This window comes from Microcaecilia unicolor, chromosome 11, assembly GCF_901765095.1.
Source record: "Microcaecilia unicolor chromosome 11, aMicUni1.1, whole genome shotgun sequence".
NCBI lineage: Eukaryota > Metazoa > Chordata > Amphibia > Gymnophiona > Siphonopidae > Microcaecilia > Microcaecilia unicolor.
In genome coordinates this window covers 1,856,062-1,883,223 of record NC_044041.1, presented here as the reverse complement: position 1 = coordinate 1,883,223, position 27,162 = coordinate 1,856,062, and the positions used below count along the sequence as shown (strand labels likewise).

The 27,162-nt window shown below is 43.7% G+C and overlaps 1 protein-coding gene across 7 annotated transcripts; it reads right to left on the bottom strand.

Moving 5' to 3' along the window:
- Nucleotides 1-408: 408 nt before the first annotated feature.
- LOC115480584 (mitotic-spindle organizing protein 2B-like) lies at nucleotides 409-27,162 on the bottom strand. 7 transcript variants are annotated; one of them, XM_030219371.1, is made up of 5 exons: nucleotides 27,148-27,162; nucleotides 26,023-26,302; nucleotides 21,271-21,416; nucleotides 12,799-12,990; nucleotides 409-974 (listed from the first exon to the last, which is right to left on the bottom strand). In XM_030219371.1, exons 2-5 carry the CDS (start codon nucleotides 26,274-26,276, stop codon nucleotides 814-816), a joined length of 753 nt encoding a protein of 250 aa, XP_030075231.1. In that variant the 5' UTR covers nucleotides 26,277-26,302; nucleotides 27,148-27,162; the 3' UTR covers nucleotides 409-813. The 7 variants fall into 7 exon arrangements, with proteins under 7 accessions (XP_030075231.1, XP_030075230.1, XP_030075229.1 ...); XM_030219370.1 differs by having other exon boundaries at nucleotides 27,100-27,158; XM_030219369.1 differs by lacking the exon at nucleotides 27,148-27,162 and adding an exon at nucleotides 27,053-27,119.

Genomic DNA, 27,162 nt, shown 5'->3' with positions numbered 1-27,162 from the left:
TACTAAAGTTCAGAATATTTATTTATTTATTTATTTATTTATTGCATTTGTATCCCACATTTTCCCACCTTTTTGCGGGCTCAGTGTGGCTTACAATAGGATATGAATAATAGAAATACATTTGTTACAATTTGGTTATGGATTACATTGTGCAAAGGTATAAGAGACATTCAAATATCAGATTTGGAATATGACAATGGGATATCAACATAGAAGTAATTGGAAGGGGGCAATGGGAAGCTAAAGGGTAGTGTTAGACAAAGACATATGGTGTCCATAGTTCCGTGGATAGGTGCGTGATAGATTGGGGTGCGGGATGAGGGATCAAAGTGGATGTAAAATGCATTGATGAATAGTGAGTGTGGACTCTATGTGAGTTGGCTCTTTCCGTAAGTTTGTTCAATATATTTGACAGATCCTTCATTTGCTCCAAATAGAAGCGTCAACCAACTGGTTAGGCTTGACCTTACCAGGTCATCCCAAATGCATAAGGAGAGGCAAAATGGCTCCATTATGCAAGACCAACTGAGTCTGTCCTGGTTAAACTCCTATTTATGCAAAGATTCACAGTCTGTTCTGGAAAAAAAAATGAACTCGGTGATCAACTGTAGGACCTAGGTGGAATCTTCGTCATGCCTATCGCCTTGGCCGATGTCAGAATTCGCATGCAAACACTATGTCCAGCCTCAGATTTCTGTCTGCTTTGCGACCCTTTAATATTATTTACAATATCAACACATCACTTACATTCTGTACATGCCATACACTTCTACTTTTTATTAAGAGCTAGACCAGCTTAATGTCCACAGCAGCTCATGAGCCACCACCCCCTGCAGCTTTGCCAGAACTTCCCCCCTTCTGCAGTCGTGTGGCACTGGTCTGCCGAGGCATTCTTTGGCTTGAGCCCTCTCGACTGCTGTTGCGTTCTGCAGGTATCTGAGTCCCACTGACAGCGGCACTGGGCTTATTTCTTCCTAGATGGGAAAAATAAAACGCTTAGCTTTAACGTCACGCAAAAATAGATTTAGTCGTCACATAGGAGTTGCTAGTGTTCCTGGAATGAGTATAATTAGTACTGGGTAACCACCAAATTAAAAGTATTTGCAGACTAATGCATTGTTTTAAATTGTGCTCTGGATTATTTTCAAAAACCATCATTAAAGCTGTGTCTATAAAACCCTGAGTGGTGTAGAATGGGTAAACGTAAATCAATTTTTTTTTACTCTTTCCAAAAGTACAAAGACTAGGGGACATTTGTTGAGTGAAATAATATTTCTTCCTGTTCAAAGTAAAAGTATTACCATGTAACTTCCTTGAGTGTCCCCTAGTGTTTGTACTTTTGGAATGAGTAAAAAATCGATTTACTTCTACTCAGGATTGTGTAGACGTCAATTGTATCTCCTCTCATCCATCTCTTTTCCAAGCTGAAGAGCCCTAACCTCTTTAACCTTTTCCTCATATGAGAGGAGTTCCATCCCCGTTATCATTTTGGTCACTCTTCTTTGAACCTTTTCTAATTCCGCTATATCTTTTTTGAGATACGGCGACCATAATAGGACATTGCCTCCAATCCCATGACTCTCCAATTTCCTCTGGAGTCTTCCATGAGGTACTTTGTCAAACGCCTTCTGAAAATCCAGATACACAATATCAACCGGCTCACCTTTATCCATGTTTGTTCACCCCTTCAAAGAAATGTAGTAGAGTGGTGAGGCAAGATTTCCCTTCACTAAATCCATGTTGACTTTGTCTCATTAATCCATGCTTTTGAATATGATCTGTAATTTTGTTCTTTATAATAGTCTCTACCATTTTTCACAGCACCGACGTCAGGCTCTCTGGTCTATAATTTCCCGGATCCCCTCTGGAACCTTTTTTAAAAATCGGCATTACATTGGCCAGTACCATGCTTGATTTTAAAGATAAATTACATATTACTAACAATAGTTCTGCAAGTTAATTTTTCAATTCTATCAGTACTCTGGGATGAATACCATTCAGTCCAGGAGATCTGCTACTCTTCAATTTGTCAAATTGAGCCATTATATCCTCCACGTTCATAGAGATTTCATTAGGTTTCTCTGACTCGTCAGCTTTGAATACCATTTCTGGCACCACTATCTGTCCCAAACCTTCCTCGGTGAAGACTGAAGCAAAGAATTAATTTAATCTTTTTGCTATGGCTTTGTCTTCCCTGATTGCCCCTTTTACCCTTCGGTCATCTAGCTGTCTGATTCTTTTGCTGGCTCCTTGCTTTTAATATACCTAAAAACATTTTTTTACTCCAACACAATCCTTTTTTCAAAGTCCCTCTTTGCCTTCCTTTTCAAAGCGCTTTGCATTTGACTTGACATTCCTTATTCTGTTTCTTATTATTTTCAGTCAGTTCCTTCTGTTTTCTGAAGGATTTTCTTTTAGCTCTAATAGCTTCTTCCTTCACCTCACTTTTTAACCATGCCGGCTGTCATTTGGTCTTCTTTCCTCCTTTTTTAATACACGGAATATATTTGGCCTTGGCTTCCAGGATGGTATTTTTGAACATGACCTTCACAGTTGTTCCTCTAAATTTTTTTCTTTACCGTTCCTCTCATTTTATGAGTCTCTTTTTTTTTACATTTAAATGCTAATGTGTTGGATTTCCTGTGCGTACTTACTCCAAAGCTGATATCAAATCTGATCATATTATGACCACTGTTATCAAGCGGCCCCTGCACCATTACCTCCCGCACCAGATCATGCGCTCCACTAAGGACTAGGTCTAGAATTTTTCCTTCTCTCATCGGCTCCTGTACCAGCTCCTCCATAAAGCAGTCCTTGATTTCGTCAAGGAATTTTACCTCCCTAACTTCCCCCGATGTTACATTTATCCAGTCAATATCAGGGTAATTGAAATCACCCATTATTATTGAGTTGCCCAATTAGTTTGCGTCCCTAATTTCTGATAACATTTCTACTTCCATCCTGGCCAGGTGGACGGTAGTACACTCCTATCACTATCCTTTTCCCCTTTACACATGGAATTTCATCCATAGGAATTCCATGATGTGTGTTGTTTCCTGCAGACTTTTGCCCTCCTTAACATGCAATGCTACCCCTCCAGCAATTCGATCCACCCTATCACTACAATATAATTTGTACCCTGGTATGACAGTGTCTCACTGGTTATCCTCCTTCCACCAGGTCTCAGAGATGCCTATTATATCTAATTTTTCATTTAGTGCAATATATTCTAACTCTCCCATCTTATTTCTTGGGCTTCTGGCATTCGCAAACAGACATTTCAAACTATGTTTGTTGTTCCTATTTAGGTCTTGCTCAACAGTTCACAGTGTTAATTTGCAGTCTTTTGTCTGCTTCTTATCTAAAGTCACCTTGCTATCGGGATAAATTATCTTCCCTGTTTTAGTGATATCTATGAAAGATACCTTGCTCCGGATCCATGCGTTTTTGAACGACTGTCAGCCTTCCCCCAGGTTCTAGTTTAAAAGGTGACCTATCTCCATTTTCAATGCCGATGTCAGCAGCCTGGTCCCACTCTGGTTAAGGTGGATCCCATCCTTCCGGAATAGGCTCACCCTTCGCCAGAATGTTCCCAGTTCCTTACAAACCTAAAACCCTTCTCCCTGCACCATCGCCTCATCCACGCATTGAGACTCCAGAGCTCTGTCTGTCTCTTGGGCCCTGCGAATGGAATGGGTAGCACTTTGGAAAATGCTACTCTAGAGGTTCTGGATTTAAGCTTTCTACCAAGAGCCTAAATTTGGCTTCCAGAACCTCTCTCCCATATTTTTCTATGTACCAAGACAGCCGGCTCCTCCCCAGCACTATCTAAAATCCTATCTAGTTGATGCGTGAGGTCATCCCAACTCCACCCAAGCTGGTGCACACTGTGCAGGTACGTTTTGCATGCATGCAGTTATGTAAATTTATTATTTTTAAGAATTTTGTTTCCATATAAATTCAGGTTTTACACAGGAAAATTGCCTCCATGACATTTGTTTTTCAGAAACATAATTTGTCCTCCAGTACAAGGTTTCCTATTATAGAAATGGACAAATGTGCAAATTATGTAATACTGCCGTTACTCCTACAACTAAAGAGTCCATTGTACAAGTGCTAAGTCCTTGGCGAAGAAAACCTAAAACATTTGATTAAACAAAATATACATAAGAGTCAGAGTTCAAAGCATCAAGCCACTTTGCAAGGCCAATACCCCAAATATCTGGGTAAATAACCTGCCTTTGAAGAGGAAATAAAGTCACAGGTTTTTTTTCCCCAAATACAGGCAAACACAGCAATACTTATGCAGTAATATTAAACCCAGATGTAACCACAGGATTTTTAATGATGGTTTTAGGTAGTTCAGTTTCTTTTCCAATAATCTGTCTGTGATTTAAGGAAGAGGAACACCAGCAGTATCAGATGGGAATTTTAAGAAAAATCAGCTACAATATGGTGTTTTAGCAGCAGGTACTAAGTTAGGAAACTATGACAGTGCAAGGCGGGGAATAATCTACAGCCAAGCAAGCCAACAGCAGCCCTACTATCCTCATAGCTCAAGCCCAGATCAGCCCCAGAAGCACAGCAAGGACTAGAACAGGAAGTTAAATGGTCTGCAATAACATCTTCCTGTACCAGGCCTGGCTCAAGCGTTGCAAACTCATGTCCAGAAAGACCAGCTCCCTTCCCTGAGAATCACAGGTGTTCCCTAGAGAGAGAGAGAGAGAGAGAGAGAGAGAGAGAGAGAGAGAGAGATCTAACTTCAGGAGGTATAACAGGCAATCAAAAGACTTGAGCCAGGTAAGTCACCAGGTCCAGATGGTTTATCCTTTAAATTCTACTTAAAAAAACAAAACAAAAACTTACACCGGCTTGGTAGCTCCCCTGCTGACCCTAGTTTTCAACAAAGTGCTACAAGTGGAATGAGGTCCCTTTATGATGGAAGCAGAGATCACTATCTTGCTCAAACCGGGAAAGGACCCGAAGTTAGGCAGTTCATATTGACCCAAATCCCTTCTCAATCTAGATGTGAAATTGTTAGCCAGTATTTTAGCTACATAGCTAAGGACATTGTTCATGAGGATCAATGTGGTTTTATCCCTGGCGGGAACGCGAGTGATAACATTATATGGACACAGCACTTAAACTGGTCGACACAACAGAAGAACATCCCTATGGTACTCCTGCCTATCCACACCGAAAAGACGTTCGACAGAGTAAAGTGGGCTTATATGACAGAGGTCTACAAAATCCTGAGTAGTGAAGAACGAGTAGAAATGAATCGATTTTTTTACTTGTTCCAAAAGTAAGACTAGGCAAAATGAAAATATTTTTTCACACAATGAATAGTTCTGAAACTTGCTGCCGGAGGATGTGGTAACAGCAGTTAGCATACCTGGGTTTATAGTTCAACATTTTTATTAGTGACAAAACATATTGCACCATTTGTACAGAATTTTTCAGTACATATTCAACGAATTATATGCATCTTTAAAACTATAACTTGAGAATGCTGTCTGTCAACCTTCTTTTCATATTTTCTCCCCTCCCCGCCCCTCAGTCATCACAACACTTGTTTTATTGGGATTGCCATTTGTCCAGATATCTGCTAATGTGAGAAGCTCTGCCCCAATCTTCACATGTTTTCCTTTACCATCATACAGTTGTAAACAAACATCTTCAATAAGAAGTTTTTAATGATTCCTCTCCGGTAGCTTAGCTCCCTTTTTAACAAGCATACCTGGGTTTAAAACAGGTTTGGGCAAGTTCCTGAAGGAAAAGTCCATAGTCTGCTATTGAGATAGACATGGGGAAACCACTGCTTGCCCCAGGATTGGTAGCGTGGAATGTTGCTACTATTTGAGATTCTGAATGGAATGTTGCTACTCTTTGGGGTTCTACATGGAATGTTGCTACTGTTTGAGATTCTGAATGGAATGTTGCCACTCTTTGTGATTCTATATGTAATGTTGCTACTATTTGAGATTCTGAATAGAATGTTGCTATTCTTTGGGGTTCTACATGGAATGTTTCTACCATTTGAGATTCTGAATGGAATGTTGCTACTCTTTGGGGTTCTACATGGAATGTTTCTACTATCTGAGATTCTGAATGGAATGTTGCCACCATTTCAGATTCAGAAAGGAATGTTGCCACTCTTTGGGGTTCTACATGGAATGTTGCTATTATTCGAGATTCTGAATGGAATGTTGCCACTCTTTGGGGTTCTACATGGAATATTGTTACTAATTGGGTTTCTTCCAGGTACTTGTGACCTGGATTGGCCACTGTTGGAAGTAGGATACTGGGCTGGATGGACCACTGGTCTGACCCAGTGTGGCTATTCTTATGTTCTTAAGTTTTACATTGCAAAGGGTTTTGTACCCAACTTTTGCAGATGGGTATCAGCTCTCTATTTTAACCCTACTGCCAGAATTAGGGTGAATGTACTTGGGCTCTTTTCCATTAGCTAGAGGGATGCAGCAAGGTTGTTCGTTGTCCCCTCTGCTATTTTTACTCTCAGAGCCCTTAGCAGCCCTTATTAGGTCAAATCCCAATATCAGAGGTGTTTAAGATCTCCTTATTTGTGGATGATATTCTGCTGACTCAGGTAGACCCCGAGTTCTTTCTTCCACTAAGAACAGCCATACTGGGTCAGACCAAAGATCCATCTAGCCCAGTTTCCAATGGTAGCCAATCCAAGTCACAGGTACCTGGCAGAAACCCAAATAGTATCGTTTATTTATTTGCCCCTACTGCCTCTTTCATGCCTAAGTCAAAAAGGGTAAAAAATATATTAAAAAAAATAAAAAAGAGAAACCATTGAAAGGAACGCAATCCCTGGGCAAGCAGTGGCTAAACTATGGACCTTTCCTCCAGGAACTTGTCCAAACCTTTTTAAAGCCCATATATGCTAACCGCTATTACTACATTCTCTAGTAAGAAGTTCCAAAGTTGAATGAAAAAAATATTTCCTCCTAAGTACTTCCATGTAACTTCATTGAGTGTCCCCTAGTCTTTGTAATTTTTGGAAAAAAAAAATCGGATTCATTTCTACTCGTTCTACACCACTCAGGATTTTGTAGACCTCAATAATATCTCCCCTCAGCCAACTCTTTTCCAAGCTGAACAGCCCTAATCTCTTTAGCCTTTCCTCATACGGGAGGAGTTCCATCCCCTTTATCATTTTGGTCCCTTTTCTATGAACCTTTTCTAATTCCGCTATATCTTTTTTGAGATACGGCAACCAGAACTGAACACAATACTTAGGGTGAGGTCACACCATGGAGCCATACATACAGAGGCATTACAGTATTCTTGGCCTTATTTACCATCCCTTTCCTAATAATTTCTAGCATCCTGTTTGTTTTGGCCACCGCCGCACACTGGGCAGATTTCAGCGTATTGTCTATAACACCTCAATCTTTTTCTTAGAAATTATTAGGCCAGGTTGGGACGGGATGTTATAGAAACCTATTTAATTTAATTTTAATTATATGCACATATTTGATGGCATTGAGGTACGGCAGAACATCATTTCATTTTTAGATATTTTTGAATATATAAAGCGTTTTTTGACATTGGATGTCTTTCTCGCAGCTATATGTCAGGCATTACATATGGCAGAATTTAATGACACGCTGCTGTTTGAGGTATTGTTCAAAATATGTCTTTCCTTTCCCTTCCTTATAATTTTGGCTTCTTTATTTACTCAGGATGGACTATTGACCATATTTCACAATCCTTTTAGGTAACTCTTATTATCTGAGTTTTTACTGATATTCATGTTTCCTCGCAATTTCAAGCACAGTCTACAAGTGCAGGAATTAATTACTCACTACAGTTCCACTTGATTATGTGCTACGTATTCACACAATTCACTCATCGTTTGTCACTTTCACTCTTACACCAAAATTATGGAAGAATTATATCTTTATTTCTTAAGCTCTGTCAATAGTGCAATTCACTCCTATTTATACCAAGAGACAATCACTTTTCACTTCTTATTCAATTGATTCTATTATTTCACGTGCATTCACATCTACCCACATTCACCCCTGAAGGTTTTCTAATTGTTTTTAAATATTATTGTTTATTGTGATTTTGATTGTACTTTTTTATTGTATGGTTTTATTTTGTAAGTCAACTCCCGATGAAGGCTAAAAAGCTGAAACACGGCCTGTGTTGAGTGAGTCTGTCTGAGACTATGTCTTTCTAATTAACTTCAACCAAATCTGAATATACAGCCATCAATAATGAAATCGTTTTTTCACCACTTTGGATCATCTTGGTGCTTTATCACTTCTATTCCTGAATCTCTTACATCTTCTTCCGTAAAGATCCGAGCAAATAATTCATTCAGTCTTTCGCTATGGCCTTGTCTTCCCCTGAGTACTGTCAGCTATCGTTGTCTAGGGTTGGTCCCGGGGTCCACTTCACAGAGGCAGTGGGTTCCCAAAGAATACGCAATCCAGCAATCCTGACAAGTACCTCTTTTGCTCCTTCATGATCTAAGAGTCCCAAGTGAATACGGCAGCCTCTCAGGTTTTAACATGAACACCACTAAATCTGAGCTTCTTAATCTCTCTTTAGAGCCTGCATTTCCTTTTTTTGTTGGGTGATGGGGTTTATTAAATACTTAGAAGTCAAAATTAGCCCGAATTTTGATGACTTATATAAACTCAAATATGGTAACATTTTACAAAAACTCTCCTTGCGTATTAATAGGTGGCATGGGCAATTACATACATGGTTGGGACAAACAGCAATTAGTAAAATGATGATGCTTCCTCATTTCTATCTCTCTGCCAGACCCTCCTCATTTCTTTAGTCAAGGTTGCTTTGGCCTAACTGCAATGTAGAGTATTCTCCTACATTTGAAGAAAACACCCCTACCTTCCAGATTTCAAAAGAGTGTGCTAATGAGGAGAAGGACTGGAGGAGGTCTGGGAGTACCTAGTTTCAGGAGATATAATTCAGGCACTCCTGGAGTAGAAGGAGAGTAATCCAAAGCCTTGGGTATGAATAGAGCAATTCCTGCTAGGTCAGACCCCAAGACAACACTGGTTATGGGCTGTTGGGAAGGTATAAGGAAGAATGCAAATTCTGTTAGGAAATTCTTTACAACTCTGGTCTCAACCTGCAAGTTTCCCTACTACAGAAAAAAAAAGGATTTTCACACTTAGCTTTATTTTCAGCACGTGAGCTGTTTGCCTCCAGCTGGGGTGACCAGGGGTTGGAAACAGAAGTGGATTAGACATCTGCATATAATTGAGTCAAATGGGGTGTTAAGATCATTTCAAGATTTACAGGCTGACCATGGTATTGAACGTAAGGATTTTTATCTTTACTTACAGATATACCACCTATGTCAGAGTTCACATTTTAAAACATGACTGACTGGGCCATTGAGCCCCTATGAAGAACAAAATAACAAAGATACTACTGATAAATCCAACTGGAAGTCAGCCTTCCGAAGCTACAAAAAGGCAGCTGACTCAAAATGCCAAACTATACAGCAGTCTATTAGGTCAAGAAAAAGCTTTTCTCCTTAGTTAAAAAACTAGCTTCCACTAATGATGATCATTCACAAAAAACATGTCCCACCGCCCAAGACTTAGCTGATCATTTCAGCAATAAGATCCTCCAAATTAGGTCCGAACTATCTAAAGCTACACCAACAGGGGAAAATAATCCAACCTTTAGCTCAACATTAATCGCCAGAGATCCTACAACCCAAGGACTCAAAATTGACCAAAACTGGGAATCTTTTCAACCGCTAACAGCTGAGGATGTAACATCAATGCTATTGCTCCCGATTGTGGCCGTGACCCCTCTTTTGACTCACCTTACTTCTGCTGGTCAGCTCATGGGCTGGCTTCTATCTGCATTGTTGTGTTTGTCCTGTGTGTTCCAAACCTCATTCCGGTGTTCAGTGTGTATTTCCTGTTTCTGTCCTGTAGGGTTTCCACTTCCTCTGTGTTTCAAGCCTCACTTTGGGTTCTGTGTATTTCCCGTCTCTGTCCTGTTTATAAGGAAGTGGTTGCCTTTCATTCAGGGCCTTTGCAATGCCAAAGGTCCCCAAGTTAGTCCGTGTGCGGTGTGCACTTTTGCCTTGTTATAGTCTGTGTGCTCATGGGCACTTCTGTTTAGATTTCTTGCCTTGTTCTTGTCTGGGTGCCTGTGGGCACTTCTGTGTCTTGTTTTCTTATTTTGGTGCCTGTGTGCACTTCTGCCTTAGTTCTGTTGTTTGTCTGTGTGGGTCAGCTTTGTATCCTGCTTGTCTCTGCCCTGTTTGTCTTCAGCTCCAGTTAGCTTCTGTTCCCCTCCTGTTTGTATCTGCCCTGTCTGTCTTTAGCTCCAGTTCCCTTCCTGCTTGTCTCTGCCCTGTTTGCTGCCAAGTTTGTTTCTAAATCCTGAATCTTGCTTGAGTATCCTGAATCCAGTTCCAGTCCAGTCAAGCTTGTTCCTGAATCCAGTTCCAGTCAAGCCGAGCTTGTTCCAGTATCCGGTTACTGTCCAGTCAAGCCAAGCTTGTTCCAGAATCCAGTTCCAGTCTGGCCAGGCCTAATCCGTTCCAGAATCCGGTTCCAGTCCGGCCAAGCCTAGTCCGTTCCAGAATCTGGTTCCAGTCCAGCCAAGCCAAGTCCATTCCAATCTCCTGTTGTTCCAGTCTGTCTGTTCCAGCCCTGCCTGCCTACAGCTCCAGTCCTGTTAGTCCAGTCTTGGTTGGGGAATTTTGCCTCCTGCTGCCGCTCGTCGACAGTAGGCCAAGGGCTCACGTTGTTCCAGAGTCCATGACTGTTTGTTCAAAGCCTGGGATCGTGACACCATGGTCTGACATTTTCCCCCTCTCTCCCCTGTTCCCTCACTCAAGGTCTGGCATCTCTGAGTTCCCCTCTCCTCCAAGGGTCTAGCACCTCTCTCTCTCTGCCATCTTCCATCTGTTCCCCATGGGTCCAGCCTTCCCCTTCCCCCCTGTGAATCCAGCAGTTCTCATACATCCTCCCTCATTGCCACCGATCATCAAATCTGAGTTATTTGCCAGTGCCAACAGCAGTAACACCCTGCCTGGGCCAACCTGAATCCTTCTTTCTGCAAGGTCCCACCCGCACGTAAAGAGGAAGTTACATCAGAAGGGAAGGACGTTGCAGTGGGAAGGATCCAGGTTGGCCCAGGCAGCATGTTACTGCTGCTGGCACTGACGAATAACTCAGGTTTGGTAGACTGGGGGTGCTGGACACAGTGGGGGGGGGGGGGGGGGGGGGGGAGGGGAGAGAGGTTCTGGATCTGTGGCAGGGTGGGAAGGGAGAGGCATGCTACATTATAAACAGGAAAAAAAAATCTGCTCTGTGTGATGGCCCCATGATACAGCAATTGAAGCTACTGCTCTACAGGTAGCTTATAAACGAATCATCTGCCCAGCATGGAGAATAACAGTCTCCCATGGTGTATATGTGGACCTAAGGAGCAGAATGTGCAACTCAGGGGGACTGTTTGTGCGTCTGCCCAGCGAAGATGATGCCTGTCCACCTGAATGCATTGCTCTTCCTTGTAACAGCCAGCTTCCTTGCTGTAATCTGCACTGAACCAGTGTTGCGGAATATAAGCGTATATACTGTATTGTATTTTACTGAATGCTTATAACGTGGACATGCCCCTGACCTGCAATTTGCTTTACCTTGACACTGTCTAAGGAAGGAACCTCAGCAGGCCATCTGTGAGCGCAAAGGAGGAATGCGTTCAGCCTAACTCTTCTGCTGCTTTTCCTTCAATTTTATATCATACCCTGGCACTAATCAAAGGGATAAAAAGCCTTAATTCTAGCCTGATAGATGAAGTTTATTTTTACTAAGCTACAGTAGGAACCAGTGCATGCTTACCACACAACGAGCTCAGGTATCTGATCTGAGCACAAACTGTGTGCTAAAAAGTATTTTTTGTTTCTCTGGGAGGGGGCACATTTGGGGATGGAAAGCGGGCAATTCTGCACTAATCAGTTAGCGTACCTAATTACCATGCACTACTTGATTAGAACGCGAGTCCTTACCGCCTACAAAGTAGGGGGTCAGTAAGTGCTCACGTGCCACTGGCAAAATTCGGCCATGGTCTTAGCGCGAGAAAGACCTGCGTAAGGGCACTTTTTACCGTAGTTTAGTAAAAAGGACCTCTTAGTCTACCACAGCAGAGACGTGAACCTCTCACTTTCATCAACTGAATTTTAGTCTCGGGGAAGAGACTTAAAAAGAGAGAGAGAGAGGTTTGTACAGACAGGTTCAGTTTATCTGCTGATGGTGGTACTTTGATTTTGCAACTATTAAATCAGATAACTTACAAAGTATGGATAATACACCCAGGCATCTAATTTAACAAACTATGAATCCTTACCTGTTAGCAGCACAAATTGAAAAATAAAGGTTAAAACCTAATCAAATTTTTATTTTATAGTATTCAAATGTTTAAGTGAGTAACAATCCATGCTCAAACATGTTGTCTTAATTTTGTAGCAGGACCAAAAAAAAAAAAAAGCCCAGAATGGGAGAAAAAGCTGAAAACAGAACCCAAAGACTGCAATTTAACTACTAGGGGGAGGGCTCAACAGTTTTTCTTTGAAAAGGCTTTTAATTATTTCTTTTGTAAAACTAGAGAATTTTGAAATAAAGCTATTAAGTTCTAGTCAGCTGTAAAATGTCACCTGTCATATAAATGCGTTTACTGTTCTCTGAAATCGTTTGCATCCTGATTCCTAGTGTAATGGAAGCCTGCACCAACCCCAGTAGATAAACTAATAAACGCAACCTGCAAAAGGAGAGAACAGGCAGCAAGAAAACTGGAAGGAACCAGGGGGACCTTGAGAGAGAGGTGAGCAAACATCAGCAGAACTGCAGACTACAATCTTAGAGGCCTTTAGTCTTGGAGGTCGAAGGGCAGAAGAGGAAAAGGAGAGTGGTGCAGGGATTTTACTGTCCTTTGTTGAGACAAATGAGACCTCTAGTTCAAAAGAGAGACACAGAAAAACATTAAAAATACCATAATTCTAACATGAAGCAAACTTTAAGGGTGAATTCTAGCAAATACTCAAAATGTATAAACCCTACAAAAGGTCATGTCTGAAAAGAATGGCTTATATGGATTTCATCCGATATTAAGACACACCAGCGTTTGAAAGCTTGCAATAATTCTTTCTCCTTGCAGTGCAATGAAATGAAATGTTTAACATCCAAAATTAATAAACGTTTCAACAAATCCTACATTTTAAATTGAGGCTTCAAATCACATATAGCGTATCTTCCTAGACTGACAGCTCTCGAACTAACAGGAAATATAATTGTACACCTAACAACTTTGCTCTCTAGCTTTAATACACACTGCTCCGGCTTATTTTGCAGCATTGTTACTACTTTATACCTGCTTGGGGTAATTTGAGTGGACACAGTTGGGGTCTCTTATTCAGCTGACTAGCATTAAAAGAAAATTCTCTGCATTCCCTCTCCCTCTTTGGTCTTTGCCACAGCTGATATGTGAACCTCGGACTTTTTTTTTTTTTTTTGCAGCACAAGATTCCGTTATATGCCAATGATGTGCTGATTTGTCCAATCAGCCCCCCCCCCCCCCAATTATCTCCTTGAAGGATACACAGCAGTCTTGGGGTATTGTATTAACACTGCAATGTCTGAGGTCTTTTTGCCAGCTGGGCTGCAAAGTTTTCCAGTTGGCCAGTGCTGGATTTACTCAGTTAGGGGTTCTGGAGGGAACTGTGTCCCCATTATTAACAAAATTAAGAGAGAGCCCTTAGCTGAGTGGACAGGACTGTGGCTGTCTTAAATGAACATGTTGCCATTTCCCTGTGCAGGTGTTTTGGGAACAGGAAAGCTCCCAGGATTGGTTTGGAGATGCTGTATTGATTTGTAAGGAGGCGGAAGGTACTTAAGCTCTATTACTGAACCCCATGAATGTAAAGTGTATGGTATGGAGCCCTTTCAGTCTGATACTATGGACTTGGAAGTGTTCCTTGCCAGAAATACGCAGGCGAGTGAGTCTGGCTCACGTGCTGCAGGTGTGGAGAACAGCCAGGCGGGAATTTGGGAATAGAAGCTGAAAAGATTTCTCCAATTGCCCTGCTGATCTCTTGGCATGTAAAGTCTTGGATGCAGTGACGTGATGGGGGCGGCACGGGCTGAGTCTTCTGGGGAGCATCTGGGTTAGGAGTCTGCTCTGGAGCACAGTATCCTGGGTACTTATTTGCACTCGTGGGAGGTGTTGCTTAAGGATGCTCAGACCGAGGACATGCTGTGTTTTATTTAAGTCTGATTGCGGTTCTTTGCAAGGGGCCGATGTGTGCGTGACACAGCAGAACGAGGATCTGCAGATTGGAGACTGGAGGAGGGTCATCAGATATCAATGTGCTGCTGCTTCAAATGCTCAGCATTTTCTCCTTTGCTAGTGGGGGTGGGAGAAGGCAATAAAGGGAATTTTCAGGTACTCTACTGCAAGGGCTGTGTTTGGTGGGTGGGTGGGTGGGCGGGCTGCTGGTGAGCAACCTTCTGAGTGCAAAACCTAGTTAATACATGCAGCCATCGTGGAAGACCAGGCCATTCTTTGCAGCTTGGAAACAATGCTGTTGCCATCTTGGTGAGCTTGACCTTTGCCAGAAGCCTTATTGGAACAGTTGCGGTTGGTGATTGTCTCCTGAAGAGCAAGGGTGACAATGGGTTGGTGGGAATGTCCATGGGATATTGCTCGGGGGATCATTTGGATCAGTGTAAATGTATACAATACTGGTTGTTGAATATAAAAAAAAGAATCAAAAAATACTTTGCAGTCATATCATTTCAGACTATACTGTGGTCACTTCTGAACGGACAAGCAAACTAGCTTGAAAATTGTATGAAGGTTTCCAAAGGGGTAGAGCAACCAGTGACAACTTTGCCTGGGTAAAACTACAGCACTACTTGGCCAAGGAGTCAGTACTGAACCCAAACCAAGTCAGGAATTTAATGTTCCATTTCTCCTCCCCAATGGACCTCCAGTCTGGCTCCTGGTTTAGTGACAGAATGCAGAAACTGGGCCTTACCTACTCATTTTCTTTCCTTAAGTCCCTCCAGATCAGTCCAGACGGATGGCTTTGTCTCCTCCTACCAGCAGATGGAGACCTGAGAACTACTGACTAAAGACATCCTGTGCAGTCCCAATCCAGTAAGTACTTTCATAACAAAGCAGAAAGTTACTACCATATTTTCACATATATAACCTGTGGGTTATAAACAATTTTACATTTTGTTGGCAAGAGGTGCAGGGTATACACAAATTTATTTACAAAATCAGTGCTTTTCCATAGGAGTAGTATACAATTTTACGTTTTATTGTAATAAATGCAGGGTATACATGATTTAACTTACAAAATTAGCTTTTTTCTGTAGCATATATACACAAAAATATGATAAGAGCATCCCTTCATAATTTGGGAACCACAAACAAACATTAAAACCTAGAAACATGCAACAAAGACATATATATGTCATCATAACAATTCAGAAAAAAATTGATCTGATTGCAATACAATACATACAACCCCACAAACATTAACAACCCAGGATACATCCTCCCTGTCTCAGACAGCCTGAAAATTCTTGGAGTTACAATCGACCGTAACCTATCACTAGAGACCCAGGCGAAATCCACCATAAAGAAAATGCTTCTCTCAACGTGGAAACTCAAACGCATAAAACCATTCTTCCCGAGGGAAATATTTCGTAACCTGGTACAGTCCATGGTACTAACTAAGCCACGCAGATTACTGTAATGGAATCTATGCGGGATGCAAGGATCAAATCATAAAGAAACTTCAGACCGCCCAAAATACAGCAGCCAGGCTTATATTTGGAAAAACACGTTTTGACAGCGCCAAACCACTCAGAGAAAAACTACACCGGCTACCAATCAAAGAACATATCACTTTCAAAATCTGCACGACTGTTCATAAAATTATCTACGGCGAGGCACTGGGAGACATGACAGACCTCATCGACCTGCCAACCAGAAACACCACAAAATCTGCACGATCATATCTAAACCTCCACTACCCAAGCAGCAAAGGACTCAAATACAAATCCACCTATGCAACCAGCTTTTCCTACCTAAGCGCACAACTATGGAACTCATTGCCAAAAGCAGTAAAAACTATGCTCGACCACCTACATTTTCAGAAAGCACTAAAGACAGACCTGTTCAGAAGAGCATACCCCAATGACCCAACATAAAAATACCTGGACACTTGCAACACAATGTAACCAAAGACTGTAACAAACATTACCTGACTCTTCTTCCCCTTTTCCTCTATAAGTTCCCACAACTGTACCTACCATACATGTACTCCATTCTACTACAATATCACTTTGTATTCATTCACACCATGTGTTTGTTCAGACCGTAATCGGTAACGCCATTAATGGTTATATGTAAGCCACATTGAGCCTGCAAAAGGTGTGAAAATGTGGGATACAAATGTAACAAATAATAATAATAATTATCTAGTCTGGAGGTTCCAAATTCATTCTCTTCCTCAAATTCTTTGACTGAAGCCACCAAACTAGATTGCGTCTGGCCTCTCCTTGTAAGGGCAGAACTAAATTCCAATTCTGACCATGGGAAGACCAGCAAGACAGGAGAGCTGCCTGAAAAGGTTGCTTATAAGTTCTGGTCCACGGCACTAGATCCAGTGTGGTTGCCATTGACCCCAAAACTTGGAGGTAAGGCCAGGTAGCCGGTTTAAAAACTTAAGAAGATTCTTGATCTGACCTTGTAACTTGAGTATCTTCTGTTTGGCCAAAAACACCTTCCCTCAATGGTGGTGAACCATACTGGGTCAGACCAATGGTCCATCTAGTCCAGTATCCCCTGCTTCCATCAGTGGCCAATTCAGGTAACAAGTACCTGATGGAATCCCAAATAGTAGCAAGATTCATGCTACTGAAATCAAGGACACGCAGTTGCTTCCCCATGTCTCTCGCAATAGTAGACTATGGACTTTACCTCCAGAACTTGTTCAAACCTTTTTTACACCCAAATACACTAACCGCTGATACCACATCCTCTGGCAACAAGTTCCAGATCTTTACTATTCGTTGAGTGAAAAAATATTTCCTCTTGTTTGTTTTAAAAGTGGTATGATGTAACTTCCTTGAGTGTCCCCTAGTCTTTGTACTTTTTGAAAGAGTAAAAAATCAATTTACCCATTCAACACCACCCAGTATTTTGTAGGTCTTCTCTTTTCCAAACTGAAGAGTCCAAACCTCTTAAGCCTTTCCTCATATGAGAGGAGTTTCATCCCCTTAATCATTTTGGTTGCCCTTTTTTGAACCTTTTCTAATTCTACTATATCTTTTTTAAGGGGGGGAAGGGAATGGGACTTGATATACTGCCTTTCTGTGTTTTTTTTTGCAACTACATTCAAAGCAGTTTACTTAATATATACAGGTACTTATTTTGTACCAGGGGCAATGGAGGGTTAAGTGACTTGCCCAGAGTCACAAGGAGCTGCAATGGGAATTGATCCCAGTTCCCCAGGATCAAAGTCTGCTACACTAACCACTAGGCTACTCCTCCACTCCACCAACTTAATGTAACCTGGGTTTCAGCGTCCTTGGGCACCCCTCAACCTGGGCCACAAGACCAAACCAAACCATAACACTCTTTTTCAATTTCACACAGTTCAGTCTTACATGAGCTTGGGTTTAGGCCGTGGCTGGACTTACTCCAGTAGGCCATATTGTATTGAGCTGGGTTGTACCTGAATACTCTTGATCAGGTTGCTAGGTCTATGGAAGGGGCTGGGATCTCCTACTTCCCACCTGGAGCACTCCTCCACATCACGCAGTTAATGCTTTACTGGCTGAAAACCTTCCTCTCCGGTCAGCCTTAGATTCTTGAACCCATCCAGGACACCCCCCTCTCCTCAAAGGTCCCGGCAGGGGTAGAGGCAATCAAAATCATTGGTATTGCTTTCCACAATACTAACATTTAACAACTCCTAACTGCTCCCCTACTGCCATTCAACAACCAGAAACATTTTCCTCTGCAATTTACCACCTCCTTGGGCTGGATCCTTTACCACCCACAACCTCAGAACTCCTCCCCTCAGTAACTCTGGAGAGTTCTCAGATCTTTAGAAATCCTGATTACATTGGGGGATTACATTAAGATACGGCGACTAGAATTGCACAAGGTGCCTTAATACTACAGTCTCCATGAGGGTACCAGATTGCTCTTGGCCAAGATGACTACCCAACATAACTTCTATAGAAGACCCACTACTCGAACGTAGCCTGGCAACTCTTCTGAAATGATTTTTCCCTGATTAACCAGTTGTCTAGATAAGGGTGTAATGGAATTACTTCTCACTTAGAGCTGACCAAAGTGAAAGGATCAGTGCAAATCTGGTGCTGCTCCCGGATGGGAATAAGTACGTCTTGCTGAGGTCCAAAGAGGTCAGGAACTTCCCCCAACAAATCATCACAATCACGGATTTCAGAATCTCAATGCAAAAACTTGAAACCTTTAGAGCTTGATTTACCCCTCTGAGGTCCAGAATGGGTCAGAAAGTTCTCTCCTTTTTGGGAACCACAAAGTAATGCAATAACAACCCAACCTCTGCTCCTCCTGTCTAAGGTAACAGACATTGCCTTTGCTGTGACAGAATGGCATGGAGACCCCCTCTGTCCACCCTCCCCTGAGACAACTCTCTGTCTCTCCTCCAATCCTACCCAACTACCTGTAGGCCCTCCTCAGGCCTACTTAGGAAGTTCTTGTGGTCTAATGGCCTCTTTGGGGGCAGGAACGAACTCTACTCATTTCTGCCACTGTTCTGATGCAATGGCTGCCACAGGAGGTCCTGGCAGCCATTTTGTGTTTGGAACCAGCGCTGCCACTGAAAGTCTCAGCAGCCGTTGTGTCAGAGCAGCGGCAAGAGGCAGGAACAAGTAGGATTCGTTCCTGACCCTGAAGAAGCCACTAGATCACCAGGGCGTACTAGGGTATGTCTGGGGAGGGACTACAGGTGGTCGGGCAGAGAGTGAGTTTTGAGTTTCAGATGAAAATGCATAGGCATTTTTGGCCGAAACACAAATCCAGATTTTGGTCTGGTTTTGGTGCCGAATCTCAAACTGAAACTTGGTCGGCCTCTACTTCTATTCTACATCTGCGAAAGGAACTTTCTTGAGAAAGAAACCTTCCATGCTAAGAAGCAGTGACTGTCTGTTGTGTATCTCCTAAGGTCACAAAAGTGACCTCGAGCCAACTGAGAACGTGCCATCCTCGAGAGGCTTAAAATCTTGGGCCCAATATTCAAAATGATTTAAACGGCCAGGAGACACTCTTAGCTGTTTAAATTGCTTGGTCGGGGCTAAGCTGCCTAAACTGTTTTTTTTTGGGGGGGGGGGGGGGGGTCTTGTTTGTATTTTTTAATTTATGCAGGTTCCGGCAGATATTCATCCGGGACTCGCGTTAAGTGTCTTATGCAGGTCCCGGCTGAATATTGGCTGGGAGACGTATTTGCTCCAATGGCCAGGACATCCATAATTGGCATTGGACATTCAGTGCCAGTGCCCAGATATGGCCTGAAACTGAATATCCCAAGCTAGTTTAGTAGCTGGTAATAGCAATTAAAAAAAATCGCTGACCACCACTGGCTCATCTATCAAATTCTTAACCAACCACTCTTGGATTCCTGTCCCTTCAACCACTAACCCTTCCTTTAACAAGTCGGCTCTGTGCAAAAGTAATATAAACCCTTTTTTGCGGGGGGGGGGGGGGGGGGGGGGGGTAGAACCAGAGCCTGAGACAGAAAATGAACTACCTGTGTCCCAAATGCAGCACTGTTTGTTTTCTAAAGCATCTGCCCAGCTAAGGACTTGAGGTCTCGGACTCTCAAAGTGGTCCTCAGTCAGCTGCAGCATGGTTGAAGTCGTAGCAAAAACTGGGTCATTATCAGACCCAGACACAGTCTTACCGAGGGCTCCTCGGGTCTTTTGCAACTCTCGCAGTTCCAATTGTACGATACAGAAAAACTGCACGTCACGCTCCCTCTGACCACTCGGCAGGAGCCACACTGCACACAGCTCTCGCTGGAAATTTTGGGGGTGCAGCTTGAGCCACTCAACAAGACCCCAGCTCCGGTGCTTGCGAACGAGACTGAGGAGACTTACGCCCCAACTCCTGTCACCCCTACCCCAAACTCTGGCTCCTGTGTTTGGTAAGGAAAACTACTACTGAAAGGTGTGAGCAAATCCAAATAAAAAAATTGTTGAGAGTGGCTCCCAGGGCTCTCATGGGACCTTTCCCTCAAATAGGCGAGACGCACCGAAGGGCAGGCAACCCAGCAGGGAAATTAAAGTGGCATGGCGGGGTAGGGGGGAGGGATCTGGATGTGACACCCCAATCCAAGATGCTCTGAAACTCTACAAAAGCAGGGTTGTTATTTTTTCTTTTTGAAATAAATGTAAATCTTATAGCAATATAATTTAATCTGGAAACAGCCACATTTGACCTGTCCTACTTTACCAACCTAGACTTCACAGGATGCCCACCTGCCATCTCCTGGAGACTGAGAAATACTGACTGGATTGGGACTATATAATATACTTATAGTGTGATGTCATTAGTCAGTAGCTCTCAGTCTCCATCTGCTGGTAGAAGAAGACAAACCCAACTGTCTAGACTGGTCTGATGAGACGATAAAGGAAGCATGAGTTAACTTAAGCCACCTATTCAACAAGATTTGTCAGCAGTAGCATATTACTGAGGTAATACCCTCAGTCTTGGGAGATAGAGGCCCAACAGTTGTATGCATAAAGAATATTCACAGCTAGTACCATACAGATAATGTGGGATTCTGAGTGGCGTACCTTACAACACCCTGGAGAAAGGAAAACAGTCCTAGGAAGTGAAAAAAGCAGCACAGTACTGGCAAAGGAGGAAAGAACAAGGTAAGTGTGGGCCAGTAACAGAGAACATGGTTAACAAAAGTTCACAACAAGCCTAGAAGATCTGGAAAGGTGCAGTGTTGTTTTTATGTTACCTTTTTGACTTTACCTCTGTAGGATTTAAAAAATCAAACCTATTCTTGTGTATTACATGACTAAAATATTTGTTCTACAGTATCTGAACTATCCCCTTTTTTTGAGATGTTAACCAATGTATAATAATTATAGATTCATTATTTACTAAGGTATTAAAATTCAGAGAATAACTTTGAAATATCATCAGTATTCTAACCTCTTGCATCTGACAGGGTAACAGGTGGGGCAGCAGTACTGGTCTCAGAAGCGGTGTCTGCTAATCTGTGTCCAGCACACATAGACTTGAGCATCTGGAAGACAGCCAGAGGTGCAACGTTCATCTTCAGTAGATCCACTAAGATTCTGTGAAAGACAGCAAAAAAACAACAGAACATCTGGAAAACAACACCACACAAGAGAAGACCTTCAATTTCTGACTGTATAAAATGAGCTCTCTGCATCCAAACTATCATGGCAGATATGTAAACAAGTGGTGAAAGCATGCAGAGCATGGCTCATGGAATTCTCGCTTTCCTATGTGTGCGCATCTACTTTGCATGCTTATCTGTTTTGTGTATGCATGTTTGCATGTGTTGGCATATTTATTTGTTGCATTTGTACCCCACATTTTCCCACCTATTTGCAGGCTCAATGTGCCTTACATAGTATTTATTTATTTATTTATTTATTAATTGCATTTGTACCCCGCACTTTCCCACTCAAAGCAGGTTCAATGCGGCTAACATAGTAATTGGGATTACAAAGTATTGGTGGAGAGAAATAAGTTGAGTATTATCGGAGTAATAAAAGAAATAGGAATGTAGGAATGCAGGGATGAGGAGAGTAGGAGAAGTATGAGCAAGGGTAAGTGAGCAATTGGAGGGTAGATGAGGCGGAGGGGAATGGGCAAGAGTGAAGGGAGTAGGAGAAGTATGAGCAAGGGTAAGTGAGCAGTTGGAGGGTAGATGAGGCAAAGGGGGAATGGGCAAGAGTGAAGGGAGTAGGAGAAGTATGAGTAAGGGTAAGTGAGCAGTTGGAGGGTAGATGAGGCGGAGGGGAATGGGCAAGAGTGAAGGGAGTAGGAGAAGTATGAGCAAGGGTAAGTGAGCAGTTGGAGGGTAGATGAGGCAAAGGGGGAATGGGCAAGAGTGAAGGGAGTAGGAGAAGTATGAGCAAGGGTAAGTGAGCAGTTGGAGGGTAGATGAGGCGGAGGGGAATGGGCAAGAGTGAAGGGAGTAGGAGAAGTATGAGCAAGGGTAAGTGAGCAGTTGGAGGGTAGATGAGGCAAAGGGGGAATGGGCAAGAGTGAAGGGAGTAGGAGAAGTATGAGCAAGGGTAAGTGAGCAGTTGGAGGGTAGATGAGGCGGAGGGGAATGGGCAAGAGTGAAGGGAGTAGGAGAGGTGTGAGTAAGGGTAAGTGAGCAATTGGAGGGTAGATGAGGCGGAGGGGAATGGGCAAGAGTGAAGGAAGTAAGAGACGTATGAGCAAGGGTAAGTGAGCAGTTGGAGGGTAGATGAGGCGGAGGGGAATGGGCAAGAGTGAAGGGAGTAGGAGAGGTGTGAGTAAGGGTAAGTGAGCAGTTGGAGGGTAGATGAGGCGGAGGGGAATGGGCAAGAGTGAAGGGAGTAGGAGAAGTATGAGCAAGGGTAAGTGAGCAGTTGGAGGGTAGATGAGGCGGAGGGGAATGGGCAAGAGTGAAGGGAGTAGGAGAGGTGTGAGTAAGGGTAAGTGAGCAATTGGAGGGTAGATGAGGCGGAGGGGAATGGGCAAGAGTGAAGGGAGTAAGAGACGTATGAGCAAGGGTAAGTGAGCAGTTGGAGGGTAGATGAGGCGGAGGGGAATGGGCAAGAGTGAAGGGAGTAGGAGAAGTATGAGCAAGGGGAAGTGAGCAGTTGGAGGATAGATGAGGCGGAGGGGAATGGGCAAGAGTGAAGGGAGTAGGAGAGGTGTGAGTAAGGGTAGGTGAGCATTGGGGGAAGGGTCGATGAGGCGAAAGGGGATAGAATAGGGGATAAGCAGGGGAAAATGGGGCGGGAGATATAGTCTAGGTCGTTGACAAAGGCGTTTGCCCAGTCAGTGGATAACAAATACAAAGTTGTATAGTGATCGTATGAGGTATAAGTGGAGGGTCGGAATGGATGAAGATTGCATGATGTCCTGTTCAATCAGAGTCATGCTGTGTTGGTAGGTGAAGAGGGTTACGTGGGGTCGTTGGGGTAGACTTTTGTCACCCCCACCCTCTAGTTTAAATGTCTAGAAACATTCTGTCTGAATTTCTCCCCAAGGATCCTTTTTCCCATCATTACAGTACAGCCTGTTATTTTTCCACGTATTACCCCATGCGCCTATGTGCCTAAAACCTTCTTCTTTACACCAAGACTCAAGCCACTTATTGAATTCCTCTGTTTTGCGTAGTCTTTCCTCTCCCCTCCCCAACGTAGGAATTACTTCAGAAAAAGCCACAGTCCGAACCAAAGATTTCAGTCCCTCCCCAAGCTTCTGGAACGCTCTCTGTGCTGTAAACTTGCTATTATTGGCCGGGTCATTTGTCCCCAGGTGAATTACAACATCAGAGTTTGAAGCCTCGCTCTCTTCTTGGATCACTTTCAGTGTTTGGTCTGTACATCTTGTAGCTGAAGATCCTGGAAGATATTTCACTACGTTGGAACCCCTGAACTGTGCTCCTAAGTTAATGCCTCTGATAATGGAGTCTCCGAGCAGTAATAATTTTCTGCTTTTCACAATTCTGTCATTAGTTGGGGGATGTTTCTGGGGTTTTGCTGTTTTCATTGCCTCTGATTCTACCACAGTACTTCTTTTTTCGCTATCATAATGATGCAACGCTGCAAAAGAATTTGACAGGGGCAAAGCTTGGAAGGGCGAGTGTTTCTGTGTCACAGATCTTAGTCTACCAGAGCCTACTGTGACCCATCTATTCCTCTGATGTTTCATTCTGTGAGGCAGTGGTGGTGGTGGTAAATTAGCTGGGAAACGAGTCATCCTGGACGCTTCTTTCATTATAGTTAATTCCTTCTTGGGTTTGTTGATCTCTCCTTTCAAGGCTGATATTTGGAGACAGACAGGACAAGCTCTAAGGTTCCAGATAGTTTGCCTTAGGACTAAACCAGAACATATATTGCACTGAATGAAGGTCATAATGATGTGATTCACAAGTGTGAAAAGTTGAACTATGAGAGGGAATAACAAGAATTAGGATTGACCAATTAAGTGTAATGAAGATAGTTGTCCCTTGATTGCCCTATATAAAGGGAGTTTACCTAGGGGTGGGTGGGACTAGGACACAGGTAACCTCAGTTACCAATCAAACCAAGTCTAAAAATTGATCAGTCCCAAGTGACTACTTGGTGAATTATTCAGAGAGAGAAAAGGAAAAGGGAAATGGGACTTGTTATACCGTCTTTCTGAGGTTTTTGCAACTACATTCAAAGCAGTTTACATTTATTCAGGTACTTATTTTGTACCAGGGGCAATGGAGGGTTAAATGACTTGCCCAGAGTCAGAAGGAGCTGCAGTGGGAATTGAACTCAGTTCCCCAGGATCCTTGTGGAGTGGAGGAGTAGCCTAGTGGTTAGTGCAGTACCAGATCTTCAAGTACCAGATAGGCAGCCCGAGATCAAGAAAATCTGGCAGAAGGATTTAGAACCACTGAGTGCCAAAGGCTTTATTAAGAGTTTCCAAGCACACATGGATAAATTGCCTACATTAGCTACAGAAGGAAGCTGTCTTTGGCAGCTACAGTGAGCATTAGCAGTAAATTTGAGAGACTGAGATCACATACCTCAGCTTAGGAGCGAGATTCATTACTACCATGATATGCGCAAAACTAAGTTGGCGACATTACGCCTGACTGAACCACGTTATCTAGTAACCACTGGATCCTAGATGATCCTTCATCACAATATTCCCATTTGTAAGCACCAGGTCCGTTACTACCACCTCCTAAGAGTGATCTTTTACCAATTATTGTCTCTCCCTGCCGATGTAAGCCACATTGAGCCTGCAAAAAGGTTGGAAAATGTGGGATACAAATGCAACAAATAAATAAATAATTTAAGGATCTTTCTACCTACAAATGACACCTCAGTCAAGATATCATAACAAAAATGATAAAGGGGATGGGACGGCTTCTCTATGAGGAAAGGCTAAAGCAACTAGGGCTCTTCAGTTTGGAGAAAAGACGGCTAAGGGGAGATATGATAGAGGTCTATAAAATAATGAGTGGAGTGGAATGGGTAGATGTGAAGCGTCTGTTCCCACTTTCCAAAAATACTAGGACTAGGGGGCATGCGAAGAAGCTAAGACAATATTTCTTCACTCAACAAGTAATTAAACTCTGGAATTCGTTGACAATGTAGTAAAGGCGGTTAGCTTAGTGGGGTTTAAAAAAGGTTTGGATGGCAGCACAAAATGTATTGTACTGTTTTGTGATCATGCCAGGTATTTGTGACCTGGGTTGGCCACTGTTGGAAACAGGATACTGGGCTTGATGGACTTTCGGTCTGTCCCAGTATGGCAATACTTACATACTTCTGGAATGCCAGTAGAATAACTTGCCTTTTTGTTTAAATTTAGGGGCAGTGAGGGGGGGGGGGGATTTGATGCATGGTCTGGATGTACACTCTGTGCCCGTGACTTTTTTTTGTGTGTGTGACAGAGACATTTGACTGTGGTTTTTTTTGCTTGTGTTAGCTGTGTGGTAGAACTGAGGTGCTGAGCTGGATGTACTGTGTGTGTTTGTAGGAACAATAATGATCACATGGTGTAAGTCAGATTATTACTATTACATGTAATCCACCAGACAACGAGAGAGCATGAGGACAGTGAATATGTGAAAGGCAAGCAGGATTACTTTGAAGCGGAAGCTCAAGCCCAGCCTGCTGGTGTATTTTGGCAGTGATACTGTGCGATCTCAGAGTCTGGAGCGGACTCAGCAGCTTCTCCACTCACTTGAACACCTCCTGATCCATGCTGATGCCAGCGGCCTGCGCCAGTTCGTACAGCTCGGCTTCCTCCGCATTCAGCACCTTCTTCTTCTTCAGTGCGTATTTGTGCAGGGAGCCGCTCACCGCTGCTACCAAGGCTGCCTGCTCCGGCCCAGGGCCGCTGCCACCGCCTCCTCCTACTGCTGGCACTGTCAGTGTCATCCCGGAGCCTGCGCCCAGTCCCAGAGCCTGCTGCTGATGCTGCTGGGGCCCTGCCATCACCGGGGCAATGATCGGGAACGGAACTGTGAAGAGAGCGAATCTCACACATTAGACTGAACTCCCCCTCCCCACCTCTACGCTCACCCCTTCCCCTTGCATGCTGAGCCCACCTCTATGCTCCCCCTTGCATGCTGAGCCCACCCTCATCATGCGAGCCCATCTCTACATTCCTCCTCCCCCTTGCATGCTGAGCTCACCCCTGCCCCCACCATGCGAGCCCACCACTACGCTCTCCCTCCCCCTTGCATGTTGAAACCACCCCACCATGCGAGCGCACCTCTACGCTCCCCCTCCTTCTTGCATGCTGAGCCCACCTCTATGCTCCCCCTTGCATGCTGAGCCCACCCTCATCATGCGAGCCCATCTCTACATTCCTCCTCCCCCTTGCATGCTGAGCTCACCCCTGCCCCCACCATGCGAGCCCACCTCTACGCTCCCCCTCCTTCTTGCATGCTGAGCCCACCCCCGCCCCTACCATGCAAGCGCACCTCTATGCTCACCCCTCCCCCATGAGCCCACCTCTGTGTTCCCCCTCCCCCTTGAATGCTGAAACCACCCCCACCATGCAAGCGCACCTCTACGCTCCCCCTCCTCCTTGCATGCCGAGCCCACCCCCACCTCTACACTCCCCTCCCCCTTGTATGCAGAGCCCACCCCCACACCTACCTCTACCATGCAAGCCCACCTCTACATTGCCCCCTTGCATGTCGAATCATCTCTACGTTCCCCCTCCCCCCTTGCGTGCTGAGCCCCCCCACATCCCCCCCCCTTACATTTTGACCTGATGCACTTTTCCCCTCCCCCTCCCTCGCCCCGGTACCGTCTCAGGTGTCAGATCACTGGTGGCGGAACGGAAGCAGCAATTTACATAAACACCGGAAGT

Bases quoted from the DNA above. Each gene is read 5' to 3' on its own strand.
- LOC115480584 (XM_030219367.1), bottom strand. From the start codon at position 26,985: ATGCAAGGGGGCAATGTAGAGGTGGGCTTGCATGGTAGAG. The intron at 12,991-21,270 runs GTTAGAATACTG...CTTTTGAACTAG, and splicing joins TACCCTGTCAGATGCAAGAG to AGGTCTCATTTGTCTCAACA. The intron at 975-12,798 runs GTTGCGTTTATT...TTTCCCATCTAG, and splicing joins CCTGTTCTCTCCTTTTGCAG to GAAGAAATAAGCCCAGTGCC.